At 47.6% G+C, this 14,414-nt stretch overlaps 4 protein-coding genes across 4 annotated transcripts; 2 read left to right on the top strand and 2 right to left on the bottom strand.

Moving 5' to 3' along the window:
* Positions 1-75: 75 nt before the first annotated feature.
* On the top strand, positions 76-1,114 carry BO66DRAFT_400830 (cytidine deaminase; the record flags this gene model as incomplete). Its single annotated transcript, XM_025648737.1, has 5 exons — positions 76-160; positions 284-417; positions 665-750; positions 873-954; positions 1,058-1,114. The coding sequence occupies 5 exons, from the start codon at positions 76-78 to the stop codon at positions 1,112-1,114; spliced, it is 444 nt and encodes a 147-aa protein (XP_025504873.1).
* A 588-nt stretch (positions 1,115-1,702) lies between these two features.
* BO66DRAFT_348076 (vacuolar protein sorting/targeting protein 10) lies at positions 1,703-6,736 on the bottom strand. Its single transcript, XM_025644640.1, has 2 exons — positions 2,553-6,736; positions 1,703-2,474 (listed from the first exon to the last, which is right to left on the bottom strand). Exons 1-2 carry the CDS (start codon positions 6,365-6,367, stop codon positions 1,835-1,837), a joined length of 4,455 nt encoding a protein of 1,484 aa, XP_025504872.1. The 5' UTR covers positions 6,368-6,736; the 3' UTR covers positions 1,703-1,834.
* Positions 6,737-6,997: 261 nt separating this feature from the next.
* On the bottom strand, positions 6,998-9,984 carry BO66DRAFT_372561 (exocyst subunit SEC10). Its single transcript, XM_025645503.1, has 2 exons — positions 7,683-9,984; positions 6,998-7,606 (listed from the first exon to the last, which is right to left on the bottom strand). The coding sequence occupies exons 1-2, from the start codon at positions 9,858-9,860 to the stop codon at positions 7,097-7,099; spliced, it is 2,688 nt and encodes an 895-aa protein (XP_025504871.1). The 5' UTR covers positions 9,861-9,984; the 3' UTR covers positions 6,998-7,096.
* A 185-nt stretch (positions 9,985-10,169) lies between these two features.
* On the top strand, positions 10,170-11,704 carry BO66DRAFT_348070 (ditrans,polycis-polyprenyl diphosphate synthase). Its single transcript, XM_025644639.1, has 2 exons — positions 10,170-10,876; positions 10,956-11,704. Exons 1-2 carry the CDS (start codon positions 10,387-10,389, stop codon positions 11,546-11,548), a joined length of 1,083 nt encoding a protein of 360 aa, XP_025504870.1. The 5' UTR covers positions 10,170-10,386; the 3' UTR covers positions 11,549-11,704.
* The last annotated feature ends 2,710 nt before the right edge of the window (positions 11,705-14,414 follow it).

The raw sequence follows: 14,414 nt of genomic DNA, 5'->3' as shown, positions 1-14,414 counted from the left end.
CTGGACGATCACTTTCTTGCTCAATCATTTTTCCCGAGCATATATCCGACAATCTATCCGAACATGGATTTAAACATGGCATCGTCCGCTGACCATCTTTCGGCCCAGGAGCTGGAGACTCTCTCCACCAAAGCTATTTCTGCCAAGGACGTTGCGTACTGTAAGTTCGAGATATGTGCTGATTCCTAACCCCCTCAACCTTCATTCTGAACGCGACGTTGAATGCATGTTCCAAAACTTCTGATTTTCATGTGCCTTATAGATTACTAAAAAGCTTCCATAGGCCCTTATTCAAAGTTCCGTGTTGGAGCCTGTGTTTTGACGCAAACAGGCGAGTATTTTCACGGTGCCAACGTAGAGAACGCTGCCTATCCTGTTGGGACCTGTGCAGAAAGGGTTGCATTGGGGACCGCGGTTGTGAGTTACCTCTACTCTTCTTCTATGCTTCGCCTTCCTTGCTGCAAGTTGCTGCAAGTTGCTGGAAGTTGCTGCAGGCCACTGCAAGCTTAGGACTCGCTCTGCAAATCACTATTTGCTCAGCTATTTACTCAGGCTGGCCAGCTCATATCTGTCCTCGTTTTGCCGTGTGACTTTCAGGCGGCACCACGCCCTGGAAATCCTGTCCAACTTGAAGTCACAGCTGACGTATCGGACTGATCTGCAGGTAGCTGGGCATCGAGACTTTAAAGCAATTGCTGTTGCAACAGACATTGAACCAGCAGCATCACCTTGCGGCATGTGCAGACAGTTGTAAGTTGATTCTATGCTTGAAGCCATTTCTTTTCAGTTTCTACACTCATGAACGACATATCTTTCTTGTTTGGTACCTGTACTTACCTTTACTAAACCGATGACTAACAAGCGGACAACAGCATACGTGAATTTTGCACTTCATCATTTCCCATCTTTATGTATGACGGGCAAGGAAATTTTACTATGAAAACTATCGGAGAGGTAATTACACTTAGTGTTCACTGTTGTTCATCTTATCAGTCACCATGCTTTTTTTGTCCAATGTATCCTTGAAAAGGTGTACTGACATATATCTGATTTGCAGCTTCTGCCGGACTCATTCGGCCCAGACGATTTGCCTGGAGCCAAGGAGCAATCTTAGGTCCCTACTTTCAATCTAGGCCTCTCTCATTTCCAGGTCCGGTGCGATAGTATGGAACGCGTCTCCCATTAACGCAGACCTGACAGTCTTACTGGATCCATAAGACGCACTTCCCCTCTCTGGGTTGGCTTCAATTCCATGGTAATTTAACTACCAAAGTTCGCAAGGTGGCCATATATGATTGCTGAGCAGAGCGGCCTTGTCAATTCAGGGCTTTGTTTGTAGGTCGAGGAGCGCGCCTTGTTGGACGTCGGGCTAGTGGCTAGTGAAATGGAACCCAGGGCCACGATAGTATTCTTGCCTCATAGTCGGAAAGACCTCATCTCCTTGGAAACATTTTCTGACATATCACCCTGAATGCATACGTCAATCTGGTTGATATCTCATACACGATCCAGAAAGCACCCACAGAACATCTCAGCGTCAGATTAATGGTACACAAAGTATGTAAGGGACTATGATCTTCATAAACAACACTTACGATCAATGAATGCATGACACCATGCAAATACCCTTTCAAAAAAGATTCGGGCTATTGCCCGAATGGGAACCTATCATTCAAATACTAAAAAGAAGACCAAAGATAATCAAGTCAACCTAGCATGAGTGACAAGTACAAAAGGAAGGCGAACAGGGGCCCTTCCTACATATTCATACTATAACATGCAACCATAGAAAAGCCATGAAGCCTGTCGAAGAGAGCGCAGATGAGCTCTGCCACTAGAGCTCATCTTCCTCGTCAATGTCGGCATCTTCCACCCCAAGAAGCTCATCCTCATCATCGACAACGCTAGTGTAATCGCCTCGTCGGGCTGCAAAAGCACCTCGAGACGAGTAGGGTCGTGTATAGCCTCCACTGCGCCTGAGACGCAAAACACCGCTTGCACTTCGCCATAAACTAGTCGCCAAAAGCGGCAAGGATTTAGCAACAGCCACCGCGCCTGCGATTATGGTGACGGGAATGGTTATGAGCAGCGAGTCTCGCGATAGCAAACCAGAAGAGGTGCTAACATTCTCTCCAAGGCGAATTTGACCAAATTTGCCGTCCCATCTGGTATAGGTATAGTATCCAACAGCACCGGCCACAGCGATGGGTGTCACAATGGCAAAGAACAGCCCAACCCCACCGATGCCGTGTCTACGTTGATATTCCTCCTTTTTATTTGGGCAGGGCTTCGAAGCCAGATGGTCTAACTCCAACCCCCCTTGACAAGTCGTTTGGGGCAGGCGCCGGTATCCTGTGGGCTCCCAGTATTCGACACGATCGGGATCCACCTTACAAACAGCCATCGCATCCGGTGGGGACAATCCCTTGACGAGCCCGCAGCTACCATCACTCAAAGGTTCGTAGTTATAATCACTGTTCAGTGTTAGCAAGCCATTGTTTGCTTCCGAGCTCACATTGATCCAATCGGAGCAATTGGTAAGTGAGTCTTACCATTCAAAGTCGGATTTGGTACAGCTGCAGTTCCTCCCTATGCTGTGAATGTGGGGCTCACGCCAATCGTTCCAACATTGAGCAGCGGATTTCTTGCGATGATACTGTTCAACATGACCAAACAGGCAGTTATTGTCTTCAAAAGGGTGGCTTGGCTCCCAAATGTAGTAATCGTCGCTGGCTCCACTATCTTCGTTCAAGTTGCATGAGGCGGCCCGGAGTTTACTAAAGTCAATATTGACAGTCGCGAGTTTATCTCGATTCTCCGACTCCGCATCTTTACCCCAAAGAAGGAAATTTTTGGAAGTATCAGACGGGACAGTCGAAATGTCTTCGATCTGCATTGGAACATCCGAAAACTGGTATTCTTCCCAAGTATCACCTTCGTCCGTACTGTAATAAAGTACTTTGGTCGGTATTGACTCGCGCACAATCACGACAACAGAACCGGAGTCACCGAATTCCCACAGATACCGGCCTTGCTTCACAAACTTCCAAGTGAAGCCAGCATCGCGTGTGATGAATGTATCTGGCTCGCCATCGCTAGCCAAATGATCGCCCACATTACCTATGCCGACCATAAGGCCAATTGCCGAGCCAGACGAATATGTGTCTCTTTCATCCCTGCGCTCTGTGTAGCCATGAAGGTGGAGCGAGCAAGCCGGAATCCCTTTGCCTGCTTCCACGGCACAACCAAACTTTTGGCCATCCGCATTTTTGGGTGGGGGTAGTAACATCCACCGGCCTCCGTCATTGTGAGTGATCATGGTTCTCAGCTTCTTTGATTCACCGGAAGAAAGCCTGTCCACATTGCTGACAACATTCGCAATAGCAACACCTTCGAGTCCCTGAACTTTCTCGAAATCAACATAGCCACGATGGTCCCGACTCACTGCGCCTAGGCTGAGCACGTAAGAGGTCCCATTACTATTACTTTTTATGATGGAGCCGTACTCGCCTCCTTCGACATTGCTCACAGTCACATGCAAGAAAACAGCATGAGTAGAGCTTTCGAGAACAGTATAGGCTGTCTGGATAGGAACATGAAGGTTTGGAGGAAAGTGTGCTTCTGCAAAGGTCCGGCCATCCACACTGCTGCTCGCAGTCAGAGATTCCGGCTTTTCCGGGTTTCGAGACGCTACCACGACGAACTCGGACATTGTAGCATAATTTATAACATCCTCGAAATGGACACGTCGATCGGCAAACTCATTTTCGCTGGATAAGAGTTGCAATCGGTTGTTTCGATTTTCACTTTCGAACTGCTCGCAGAAAATCAACTTATTGCTGTCGGGACGCGTCTCTCGACTCTCGAATTCGCATTTCTGAACATAGCGGAGAAGAAGTTTCCAATTTTCGCCACGATTCTGGCTGATATGGGCATTGGAATGGCAATCGCCAGACTCGCAATCCACAGCACCGGTCCATATAAGCCAGTCTCTATATTGTGGGTGAAACGAGATTGTTGGGACACGGTCATGGGTAGGCGGAATCGGTGCCTCGAAGTGTTTGAATGTGTGAGCGCGATCAACTGTCCAGAATGCCTCCTTGCCGTCAGTCAGGAGAAAGGCTGTGTCACTGCTATACGGATGAGGTGCAATTTTGGTGATTTTCTTCCCTTGCAATGACTGCTGCCACGTCTTACCGTGGTCATGCGAGAGATAGAGGTTGTGTGCACTTGTCAACATGATGACAGTTTCGTCAGTCCCTGAGTTGCTGGACTGGCGTTCCAAGTAATAGTATGCGCTGAATTGCTTCGCGTCAAAGAACTGTTTCGTATGGCTGATCTTGCCATTGCTATCAGGAGAACTTCCCACGTCCTCACATGACCACTCAATCTGATCATCCATGTTCTTGCCGCCTTCTCGGATGCAGGAGTTTCCCGGAATGAGCCTCCAACCTGATGGACCCAAATACTTATCGGTGGGGTTTGTGCATTTGCCCTCTGGAGGTTTGGGGGTTTCAGCAGGCTTACAGCTTTGCCCATCTTCGCTGCGTTGTTCGCACTCGTAGTCTTCGGTCGTACATTTGCATGGTTCTAGGATCGGCTGAGGGTCTTTGAACTCCTCGTCCACAAAACAATTTGCATTGGCCTTCCTGCGCCGATAATATTGTTTGTGGCCCATCAAACAATCAGGTTCACCTTTCTCATTCAATCTGGCCGGCCACTTTTCAAAGTCATCCTGACCACATTTTCGTTCGTGGAGGCCCTTGAAATCAATTGAATACACAATGTAGTCGCCATCACCATTCTCCTGCCCAACGAGAACAAACTTTAGGCTGGTAGAGTCGGGAGTCGTTGTGACCATGGTGGGGTAAATCGTGTGTTCTAGATCGACTGATTCCCACTCCTTGCCATGATCGAGAGAGAATCTGACCTTTTTCGCCTTTCCAGTATCACTGACCGCCATTATCACAGCACCCTGGTCACCGAATTCGTATTTGTGAGGCCCGTCAAGAGCATGCCGCCAAGTTACTCCTGCATCGTCTGAAACAAACAGGTCTCCATCATTGTATTTCTTGAGGCTGTCGCCTGTGTTGCCGACACCCATGACTACTCCCGGCGCCGGACTCGAGAATACCCGGCCAATATTCGCAAAAGTAGTCACCGAGTGTAGATGCAGATGTTTGTCGCCCACTTTGAGCGGTTGGAAGGTTCTTCCATCATCAAAGCTTATTTGGCTGATAATCTTCTTTTCGGAGCCTGACTCAACCTTTTCAGGATTCTTGACCGTATTGACCAATACGATGCCCTGAATTCCAGCGACTTTTTCAAAATCCACAATACCGGCTTCATTGCGATTGGTGTGCTCGATGTTGCGAGTAAAGAATGTACCGTTCGAATTTGAGGTGAACAGCACGCCCATGCCACTGAAAGGGCTGGTCAGAACATCCACCTGCAGGCTGTAGTTAGTGCTTTCCAGCATGGTGTAGGCATCTTGTTCTATCCTGTGACCGCCAAACTCTGCCCGACTCCAAGTAATTGTATCAGTGGTCACGTACAAAGCAAGCTCGTCGGTTCCCTTGGACTTAACAGCAGCAACGACAAACTTCTTGACAGCAGCGGTACTGATGACTCCAGAGATTGGCCGGTCTGCGTGTAGTTTCACTTCTATGCCATCAGTATTACTGCTGAAATAATCGTCGGAGTACACCAGACGGTTGGCATGACCAAAGGGCACCTTCAAGCCTGGGACAACGCATAGCGTTCTGTCGACAATGTGATCGAAGGATGGGAGATTATCCGCGAAATCCGGATGGCCAACGGCCCAAGAGCATCCGGCAGCGCTTTCGCGCAACAGCTTAGTCGTTTCGAAATCGTTCGTCGTATAGTATGATCTCACGATGCAGAAAAACCCGGCGCATTCCTCGCTTTGGAAGATAATTTTGCTCGAATCCCAACCATGGAAGACAAGAGGTGCGTGTTGCTGTAACGCTGGGAATTCGTCAATTGTGAAAGCATTCCAGGTTTTGCCTTGGTCCTTCGTCTTGAAATGACGCCCATCGTTGCCCAGGGCATAAGCTCTGTTCTTGTCGAAAGGATGTTGTTGAACCCAAACCACCCGCTGTTTCATGCCTTCGCCCTCTCCAATAGCCGACTCCCATTGTTCACCTCCATCGAATGACTGGAAGAGAGCACCGTTCTCCAGGCTCATGAGGACGTTATCCGTGTCCTCGAAGTAGAAAAGGGACACCGGAGCAAAGTCAAATTTCGTCGTGGTGACTTTGGGTTCTCCGGCTGATTTTGCGATGCTGGGCCGCAGCATCAGAGCCAGCGTCAGGTAGCCCACTAACAGGAGCCATCGGGACGCCATCGCCACGACCTCTATAACATTGGCGATGAGACAGCGAACAAGGGCGGAATACCCCCAGGAAGGCTGCACCAAACAGAGTGGTTTGCACGAAGAGCGAGAGCCAGAGAGGATTTCGACTGCTTGGTCAGGTTCTGTCGAATAGGCGTACCAGGTTCAGTAAATAAAAGAAACCGAAGGATAGACAGACGGAAATGGAATCGGCATAGCTGTCGCTGCGTGGCCGAAGACGAGCTTCCTGATCACGTGTCGGCTCGTATCGCTTATCGAGGCACTAATGACCTCATGCAGATAGCGGTAGCAGATAAGCCACTCAGTACATACAGTGCTCCTCACCTTCGAAGCGCTTTCAAACGAGTGGAGCTGTCATGCTATGTACATCTTACCTAGGAGATCCTGAGACTAACGTTCATGGCGTTTAGTCAGACTGACGAAAGGTATTATATATGAGGCCCTAAGGTCATGTGCCTGAAAGGGCTACCTAGCACCCAGAAGATGTAACTATACGAATAGGATAGATCACGGTACAAGTGTAGCGACGCCCGCACCCACAGTAATACTGATTCCGTTTCAACCTCATCTAACGGTGCCATGGACACAATCACCTGTGTATGCAAGCTACAGGGGCATCAGATGAGATAGAATCTTGGCTGACCCGAAATGGAGATCCTATTTCTCAACATACAAGCACTTGCGCCCCATATATCATTTTGGGCCTGGATGCTATTCATATCAAAGATTATTGAGCACGACCTGCAGGGCAGCGGTGTTAGAATCCTCCCTGCGAGAAACATAAGCCTTGACTTCCTGAACACTGAGGCCTGTATCCTCTTGAGTGGGACCTCCAATGCCGCGTCCTGGGCCTGTAGTGGCGTTGCCATTACCAGTATTTCCGCCGGCAGCGCTGACTGCGCCCCCACGTATCCGCTCCTGCAATGCTTCAGAGCCAATGACGAAAAGGTTTCCGACTTCTAGTAGGACATCTAGCGCACCACCCGGGCATTTTACCCGCTCCTCAATATCCCAGCTTTTCAAAAGATCGGTATACTGTGTCATATCCTTGGTTACAATGAGACCTCCTGGCCCATTCACAACAAACCGCTTGAAATGTTCAAGGAGAAGACTTCTTGTTCCAAGAGCAATCTCTGTAAGCAACTGGCGGAGATTAGAGCCACTAGGTGGTAGCGAGCCCTTGAGGACGTTATGCGCACGAGCCAAGAAAGCACAAATTGACGCACATGTCTGAGATCGATTAGTACACGTCCTGAGAGCACTTGAGGTAACGGGCTTGCGGGAAAGGCATAGCGCAGTGACTGACCGGTGTTTGTAGCCTCTCTAACCAAGTCGCATTGTCACCCTCCTTTGGTCGAAAGTCATTTTTCTTCTGACCAGAAAGAAGTTTGTTCACCCAGGCTAAGGTTGCGTCAATAACCTTCTGCTCTATGGAATTTATCTTCTCCTCAATTCTTATTGTTATCAGGTTCGTTTTTTTCTCCATTTCTCGGCGAATTGTGATACTGCCTGCGGCAAGAGGGATAAGCAATGTGTTAATGCACATGACCATTAAGTTGGCGACACTGATAGCGTTCCGAATGGCCGGTATATACCCGAAATCAGGCTCAGTTCTGCCTGATTCCTGGGATGCGGCTACATCCAGAGCGGCGTCTAAGCAAACTTCAATATAGCCCTCTCCCATCATCGCGAGAAGAAGGCTCAGAAGAGCAAGCATATCCTTGGGAGTCTCGCTAGTCATGCTGAGCTCTAGGCCTCTACCAACTGCTTCAGCAAGCCATTTGAGCATTCTCTTTGCATGAGCAATGTTGGGGAGACCGTCATCTTCTGTAAGCTTGATGTCTGTGGGTTTACTGGGATCAGTGGCTTCCCTTAGCCCCGCCAACCTGAGTAAGAGCATCTTCTGTATTGCAGGAAGCTCGGAGGACTCAAGGCGTGCAATATGTGCATCTCTTGCGGAGACAAGAACCTCCGTGCCTGCTTTGGAGAGAGATGCCATAAACGTTGTCACCGCTTTCTTCCTGCGAGCGTGGAAAGTGGTGAACCTGAATTGTAAGGAGGTGTATAATTCTTCCAAATTCCTTCTCTCTCTTTCTATGTAAGATGAACCCACAAAATAGGGCACAAACAGATCCTCCAGTTGCTGATCGAGAATGAGGGCTGTCTGTGACGAGATAGGGTCGGGATGTTCAGTCAATCCATGAGCTTTCAAGTCATCGACTAAGGCGCTTAAATAACTGCGAGAACTTTGTAGAGAACGTAGAAATGCTAGTGATGAAACGCTGTTCGCCTTATCCAAGACCATCTCGAGTCTTTGTTGAATCGACTGCTGGAATACTCGCTGCAGGAACTTTCCGAGTACTTGTTCGTAGTACGGGAAGGCCCTTTTGATGATCGCGGACTCTTCTTGCACCACAACTTTGACTTCATCAATGAGTGACTGTAGGCTGGGCTCCACTTTTGACGGTTCAGCGTCGGGATCTGCAAGCATTTCCCAGGCTTCTGGATCTCCTCCGACTTCTTCGGTCACAAGCTGGCTGCGGTCAATAAAGAACTGATGTTGGTTCACAAACAAAGCAATCACACTTGCACCACCATTGAAATCTTGGAGCACTGTTGCGCAATCCTTCATGCCTTCAAAATTAGCTTTCCTGTAGAAGTCATCGAATTGCTTCAACAAGTCATTCTCTAGCGTCTCGGAGAACTTCTCAATAATTTCTCGCGTATTTGGCCGAATGACATTGCCCTTTGTGCTCCCGGATTCATCTGCTATAGTTCCATTTGCGTGGGACCCGTTATGTCTTCCCGCTACTTCACTCCAACTTTCAGTGTCAAGTCGCTGGCTGATTCTGAGCAACTGGCGCGCAATCTGTGCCGATCGAACCTTGGCCTCACCTGTTCCTGACCTTCTCAAATTCTCCAAAAGGGTTAACTCCCCTCTGTTGCTCACACCATCCCAGCATTCGAGGAGAAAGTGTGCGTCAAGCGCCCGACGCCTTTGACGATCTAATTCCTCGAGCTTACGTCCTGTCTCGACAGCCATATTGCCTGTGCTCTCGGAAACCTCTCCTCCAGATAACCCTGCGCCATTGAGCGACGTATCGAGTTGCTGGAAAGATTCGATGGTTTGACTTAATTTTCGTCCTAGGGTGTTCAGATTCTGAGTATGCTGTGCCTCTGCCCTGCGGACTGCAGCAGATAATTCATTTTCTCTTATCTCGAGGTCGCCTGATATATCACCTAGTCGCCGCTGCGCATGCTCAAACGTCCGAATCAGCGGTTTGGGGTCAAACGGCTGGCTTCCACCTCCTGATGCTCCTGTAGGTCGCCGAGTGTTCACTGCATTTTCGGAAAGAGATTCAATAAACTCCTTCACGATGAAATCACGGCTAGAGAAGTCTTCGAGTGTGAAGCCGGGACCTTGAGGGAATACCGGACGAGACACAGCATTAGGAAGGGGATTTGTTGACACATCGTCCGGCATATTCTGGTCTGTCGGCGGGATCCTCCCACATTGGCATTAGCTTTATGCTGGTAGAGGAGTTGCGATCATTGACTTAGCAGTCCATGGACAAAATGTATTTGCAGCTCGAGTGCAGCCACGGGACGTGCGGAGTACGGAGTAGACGAGGTAGCTTGCTTCCTCGTAACAGTGATGGACAGCCTCGCCCCGCAGTTGATTACATAAACGATAATCTTGAGCCATAGTTATATGTACGTGTATTTGTTCTATATGACCACCTCGCGCTTGATTATCGTGTCTCGGGGCAAACAAACAGCGTATGTATTCCGCCTGTTCCTGCAGTCGTGTTGAGGCTTTGTTTCCCGGTTTCGCAACAACATCCAGATTACTCCGTACTGTATGGCCATCCAGAAGACGCTCACAGGTTTTTGTGGCAGGTTCACCATTAAGTTAACTAGCAGCCTGCAGGGCGCTTTACCCATTTTTGACCTCTCACCACCCGGCGCAATCACTTCGCACATATTCATGTACATCTAAAAAAGAAAACATGGTCTCGCAACATGACAGAGAGCTTTTCCGCAACGATGTACGCTCTCGAGGGACCAAGCTCAGTGCTGCTGACCGGGAAAACATTTTGAGGCCATATCTCCCAGACCCCTCTGACCTCCAACGACGGTCACCGCAGCGGCAGAACAAAGCCCACCGAAGGGCTCCTGTACGAACTTTCGTCAAGGCACAAATCCATCGTATTGTATACACCTTCGTTCATATCATCTTTGGAATTATAATTCGGCTCCTTCAAAGCTACCATGCCACCGTGGACCGGATATGTGCAGTCATATATTATCACCATCGAACCCCTGAATTGATCAGGAAAGATGTGAAAGGCCTCAAGCGCCTACCCGAACACTTGAGTGTCATCCTGTCGCTTCGCAAGGAGGATGACGCCCTTAGCGTTTTGATGGACGAAGTTGCAGAGCTTGCAGCTTGGAGCGTGAGTGCCGGAATACCAGTGTTGAGTGTTTACGAAAAAAGCGGTAAGTAGACCCGGCCCTTGACGGCAATCTACAGAGCTAAGCCAGTGCTAAATGCTAATGAATTGGGCGACATCCGCAGGGGCTCTGAAATCCTGCATTCCTATACTTCACCAGGCTATCACAAACAAAATGTGTTCTTACTATGGCTCTCCTATTCAACAACCCCGGTTGCGCCTATTTGCGCCCCATCATCCTGTCTTTGACCAGCTGCCACAAGATGTCGCTAGTGATTGCAAGAATGGATCCTTGACGGTGCTTCTGCTCTCCGCCACTGATGGCAGGGAGACCTTTGTCGACCTGACTAAAACTTTGGCGGAGATGTCCCAGAGCGGAAAATTGTCACCCGAAGATATTACCTTAGAATTGGTCGATGCAGAAATTAGTGAGATTACTACTCAGCCGACTCGGCCAAGTTCGCCAACCTCGAATGACAACAACAAGGCTTCGGACCAGTTCAGGTTTGTCGCAAAGCCTGAGCCCGACCTTCTGCTAGTATTCGGCGCCTTTCTAAAATTAGACGGATACCCTCCTTGGCACGTTCGACTGACCGAAATGTTTTGCACTGGCGGTAGAAGTAGCGGGACCAATACCTCTGAAGAAGCAGTTGAATATCATGGCTTTCTACGGGGACTCTGGCATTATGCTGGGGCTCAGATGAGGTTCGGCCGTTGAAAGTGTTGAGAATGATTACGGGGTGGTCTGTGTATACACCAGCGCAGCATCTAGATCTTTTTATCAGGTTCAAAGTCGTTATCAGTGTCTCATGACCAACCTCTTGCTGGAGGATCAATGCCCAAATAGACAAGACCAGAATAAGTCGGAACGCGGAAGATCAGCCACATTCAGACTAAGATTACACTCTAGTTTTCTTTGTATGATTTCTCGAGCCAGGTGGGCTGCTCCATAACCACCACTATTCCTAGGATTTCCAGGTGATCACTGGCCGGAAGATATATTCAACCGATGAAACTATTCATGATCAATGTTTGCGCCTCGCTCACATAGTTATTGATGCTTGCTTTCCGATCCTAGGCTCTCTCCACTTGTTGTTCTATTCCAGGGTGAGAGATTCTTTTCATATGTCTTGCTAGTAATCATCGCACCCCCTTCCTGCTTGAAGCCATCGGGCAAGACTATTCATGATGCCGAATTGCCTTGTTAGTGGTCTGCAGGTGATGCCTACTCATGCGTTCAACGCTGCTGTAAGCATCCTTGATAACCGGGATATTCGGGCAGGCCCCGCCTCCTCAGGGTTTTGTATGTGACAGTCATAATAGGCTCTCATTCAGCATCAGGGGCTCGTAGCGAGCGCCTTCAGTCGAATGAATGATTTGTGGCTTACATTCCCACTCTTGCTGCTTGCGTGGGCGCACAGCAAAGGGGCGCCTGATCTCACGAGACATCTTTATGAATCCAAGTCTTCTCCTACCCGGGTGGAATACTTTGCCATCGAGGCGTCGTATTCAGCACACAATCAAGACACCTTGCCACTACAGCACCTGTTTCATTCAGACCTTCAACTGCACACGATGAGCAAATTCTTCGTGATCGAGTCTGCCTCCTCATGCCACGACGATCCTCGTCTATAAAGCCTGAGGGCTTTACTAGGGTATTGATCGAGCCACTGCAGTCAACAGCATCACATGAACGGAGGCAAATATAACAGCTTCTTTGCGCACATATTTCGCAATTGGAATAGGCATCTAGTGTCTCCTTTGTTGTGGGCCGCCTATGACAAATATGACAGGGGAGTAAGCAGAAGGTTGACGGTTGGTGAGATTTCGGAGAGAGACTTTGGTAGGATACTTGGGAAGAGTAGATATGCGAGGTTGCAAGTGTTAGTGATTGCGTCGGTGACGATTGTTTCTGAAGCCGCTGTCTCCTCGCGGAAGTCCGTTGACATAAACCTTGTTCGTGACTATCTTCTGCGATATCCAGCAAATTGGCAGGGATTTGAGGGCTTATTTCATGAAAAGGTGGCAAGACTATTCTCTTGCTGCATACCAGAATTCCGCAGTCAGCCTTTTTCTCTCCCACACGGTACCAAAAGTGATGGCAGAATCCCAGTCCCGTAAGCAAATCTTGAAACCATACCTAGCAAGTACATCGTCACGGGTCCTTTTCTTCATGTTGGGTGCTCAGAGAGAAAAGTCGCCGGGCTCAGCTTGGATGTGTGGCATGGTAGATACTCGAATAGCATCAAGACTGGAATATAAGCTTCAATGGGGGGAGCATGTATGTATTAGGTAATACCACAACCTATGCGAAGCAGGTCGCTGTTTAGCACTGAGAAACATAAAGTGGCCAAGTATACTGGAGGTCTAGAACCGGAGTGATGAAATTAAGAAGGTACGCAGTATTTGGTACTGTAGCTTTTCATAGTTCGAATATGTAAATTAGATGGCTGCTTTGTCAAAGGAAGGGTCACAGGGGTCACGGGTACGTACCAATTTTCCTCGACTCGATCGGGCCACTTCACTTACTGTACGACGGTACGTACTGCGTATGAGTACCTACATATTCTAGATCCACACAGTCCATTAAGTTAACATGTCCAGGCTAACCCAACTCTGATAAGATAACTGCTATTGACACCAGTCGAATTCTTATTGCTACCGGAGCTAAGTCTTATACAGTAGGCGGTGGAAGCTATAAACATTTTATGCTACCGGTACTTTATTACAGAATACAGCCTTTTACAATACAAGTCCTGTTATATCAGGGGTTACATTAGGGATTGTTAGGGTTCTTAGGGGTCGAAGGTATTGCTATCAGGGTTCTTTAGAGAGTTTTGTTTTTATTCTTTATTAGGATTAATAGAGTATATCTTAATACTGGTATATATCAGTCTGTGCTTATACATAGTAACGTAATCGGTAAGCGAGTCGGCCATGTAAGCCAGTCGGCCACCTATGTATTATATATACAAAGCTGATTTTAATCTTTGAATATTTCAATAATCTTAGAATATATACTTTAGAAAATCTGTAATATATAATCTAAGAACTTACTTAAAAAATAAATTAGTTTATTTTCTTCTAAAATCTATTATTGACCAGTAGTAATTCTCTAATAAAGTATTATTTTTATAAGATATATAAATAGTGTATATAAAAGCTAATAAAGATAATTAAAACTTTATCTTCTATAAATAAGAAGATTATATATATATAATATTTAATATTCAGTTTTAAAAAGATTTAATAGAAATTAGTGAAAATAATATAACTTAAAAATCAGCTATTTTATATGTAATATATGGGTGGCCGACTGGCTTACATGGCCGACTCGCTTACCAAATACGTTATAAAGTGTGTATAGCTTCCACTGCCTACTGTATAAGACTTACCTCCGGTAGCATTAGAATTACGGCCGGTGTCAACAGCAGTTATCCTCTAATAAGTCCAGAGCAGAGCGTAACAGGTTTCGAAAACCCGATCATGCGCCGTACACTTACGTACACTACATGCGCAATAATACGAAGTTCCAGTACACTGTTGTACTTGGCTTATACTTACATGAAATTCAGACATTGGCA

This window comes from Aspergillus aculeatinus (assembly GCF_003184765.1).
Source record: "Aspergillus aculeatinus CBS 121060 unplaced genomic scaffold BO66scaffold_19, whole genome shotgun sequence".
Taxonomy (NCBI): domain Eukaryota; kingdom Fungi; phylum Ascomycota; class Eurotiomycetes; order Eurotiales; family Aspergillaceae; genus Aspergillus; species Aspergillus aculeatinus.
The sequence above is the reverse complement of the archived record's forward strand: the minus strand, read 5'-3'. Positions and strand labels throughout refer to the sequence as shown.

Coding starts and splice junctions, on each gene's coding strand:
- BO66DRAFT_348076 (XM_025644640.1), bottom strand. CDS start 6,367: ATGGCGTCCCGATGGCTCCTGTTAGTGGGCTACCTGACGCTGGCTCTG. Junction 2,475..2,552: donor ACCAAATCCGACTTTGAATG/GTAAGACTCACT, acceptor AACACTGAACAG/TGATTATAACTACGAACCTT.
- BO66DRAFT_372561 (XM_025645503.1), bottom strand. CDS start 9,860: ATGCCGGACGATGTGTCAACAAATCCCCTTCCTAATGCTGTGTCTCGT. Junction 7,607..7,682: donor TAGAGAGGCTACAAACACCG/GTCAGTCACTGC, acceptor AATCGATCTCAG/ACATGTGCGTCAATTTGTGC.
- BO66DRAFT_348070 (XM_025644639.1), top strand. CDS start 10,387: ATGGTCTCGCAACATGACAGAGAGCTTTTCCGCAACGATGTACGCTCT. Junction 10,877..10,955: donor GAGTGTTTACGAAAAAAGCG/GTAAGTAGACCC, acceptor CGACATCCGCAG/GGGCTCTGAAATCCTGCATT.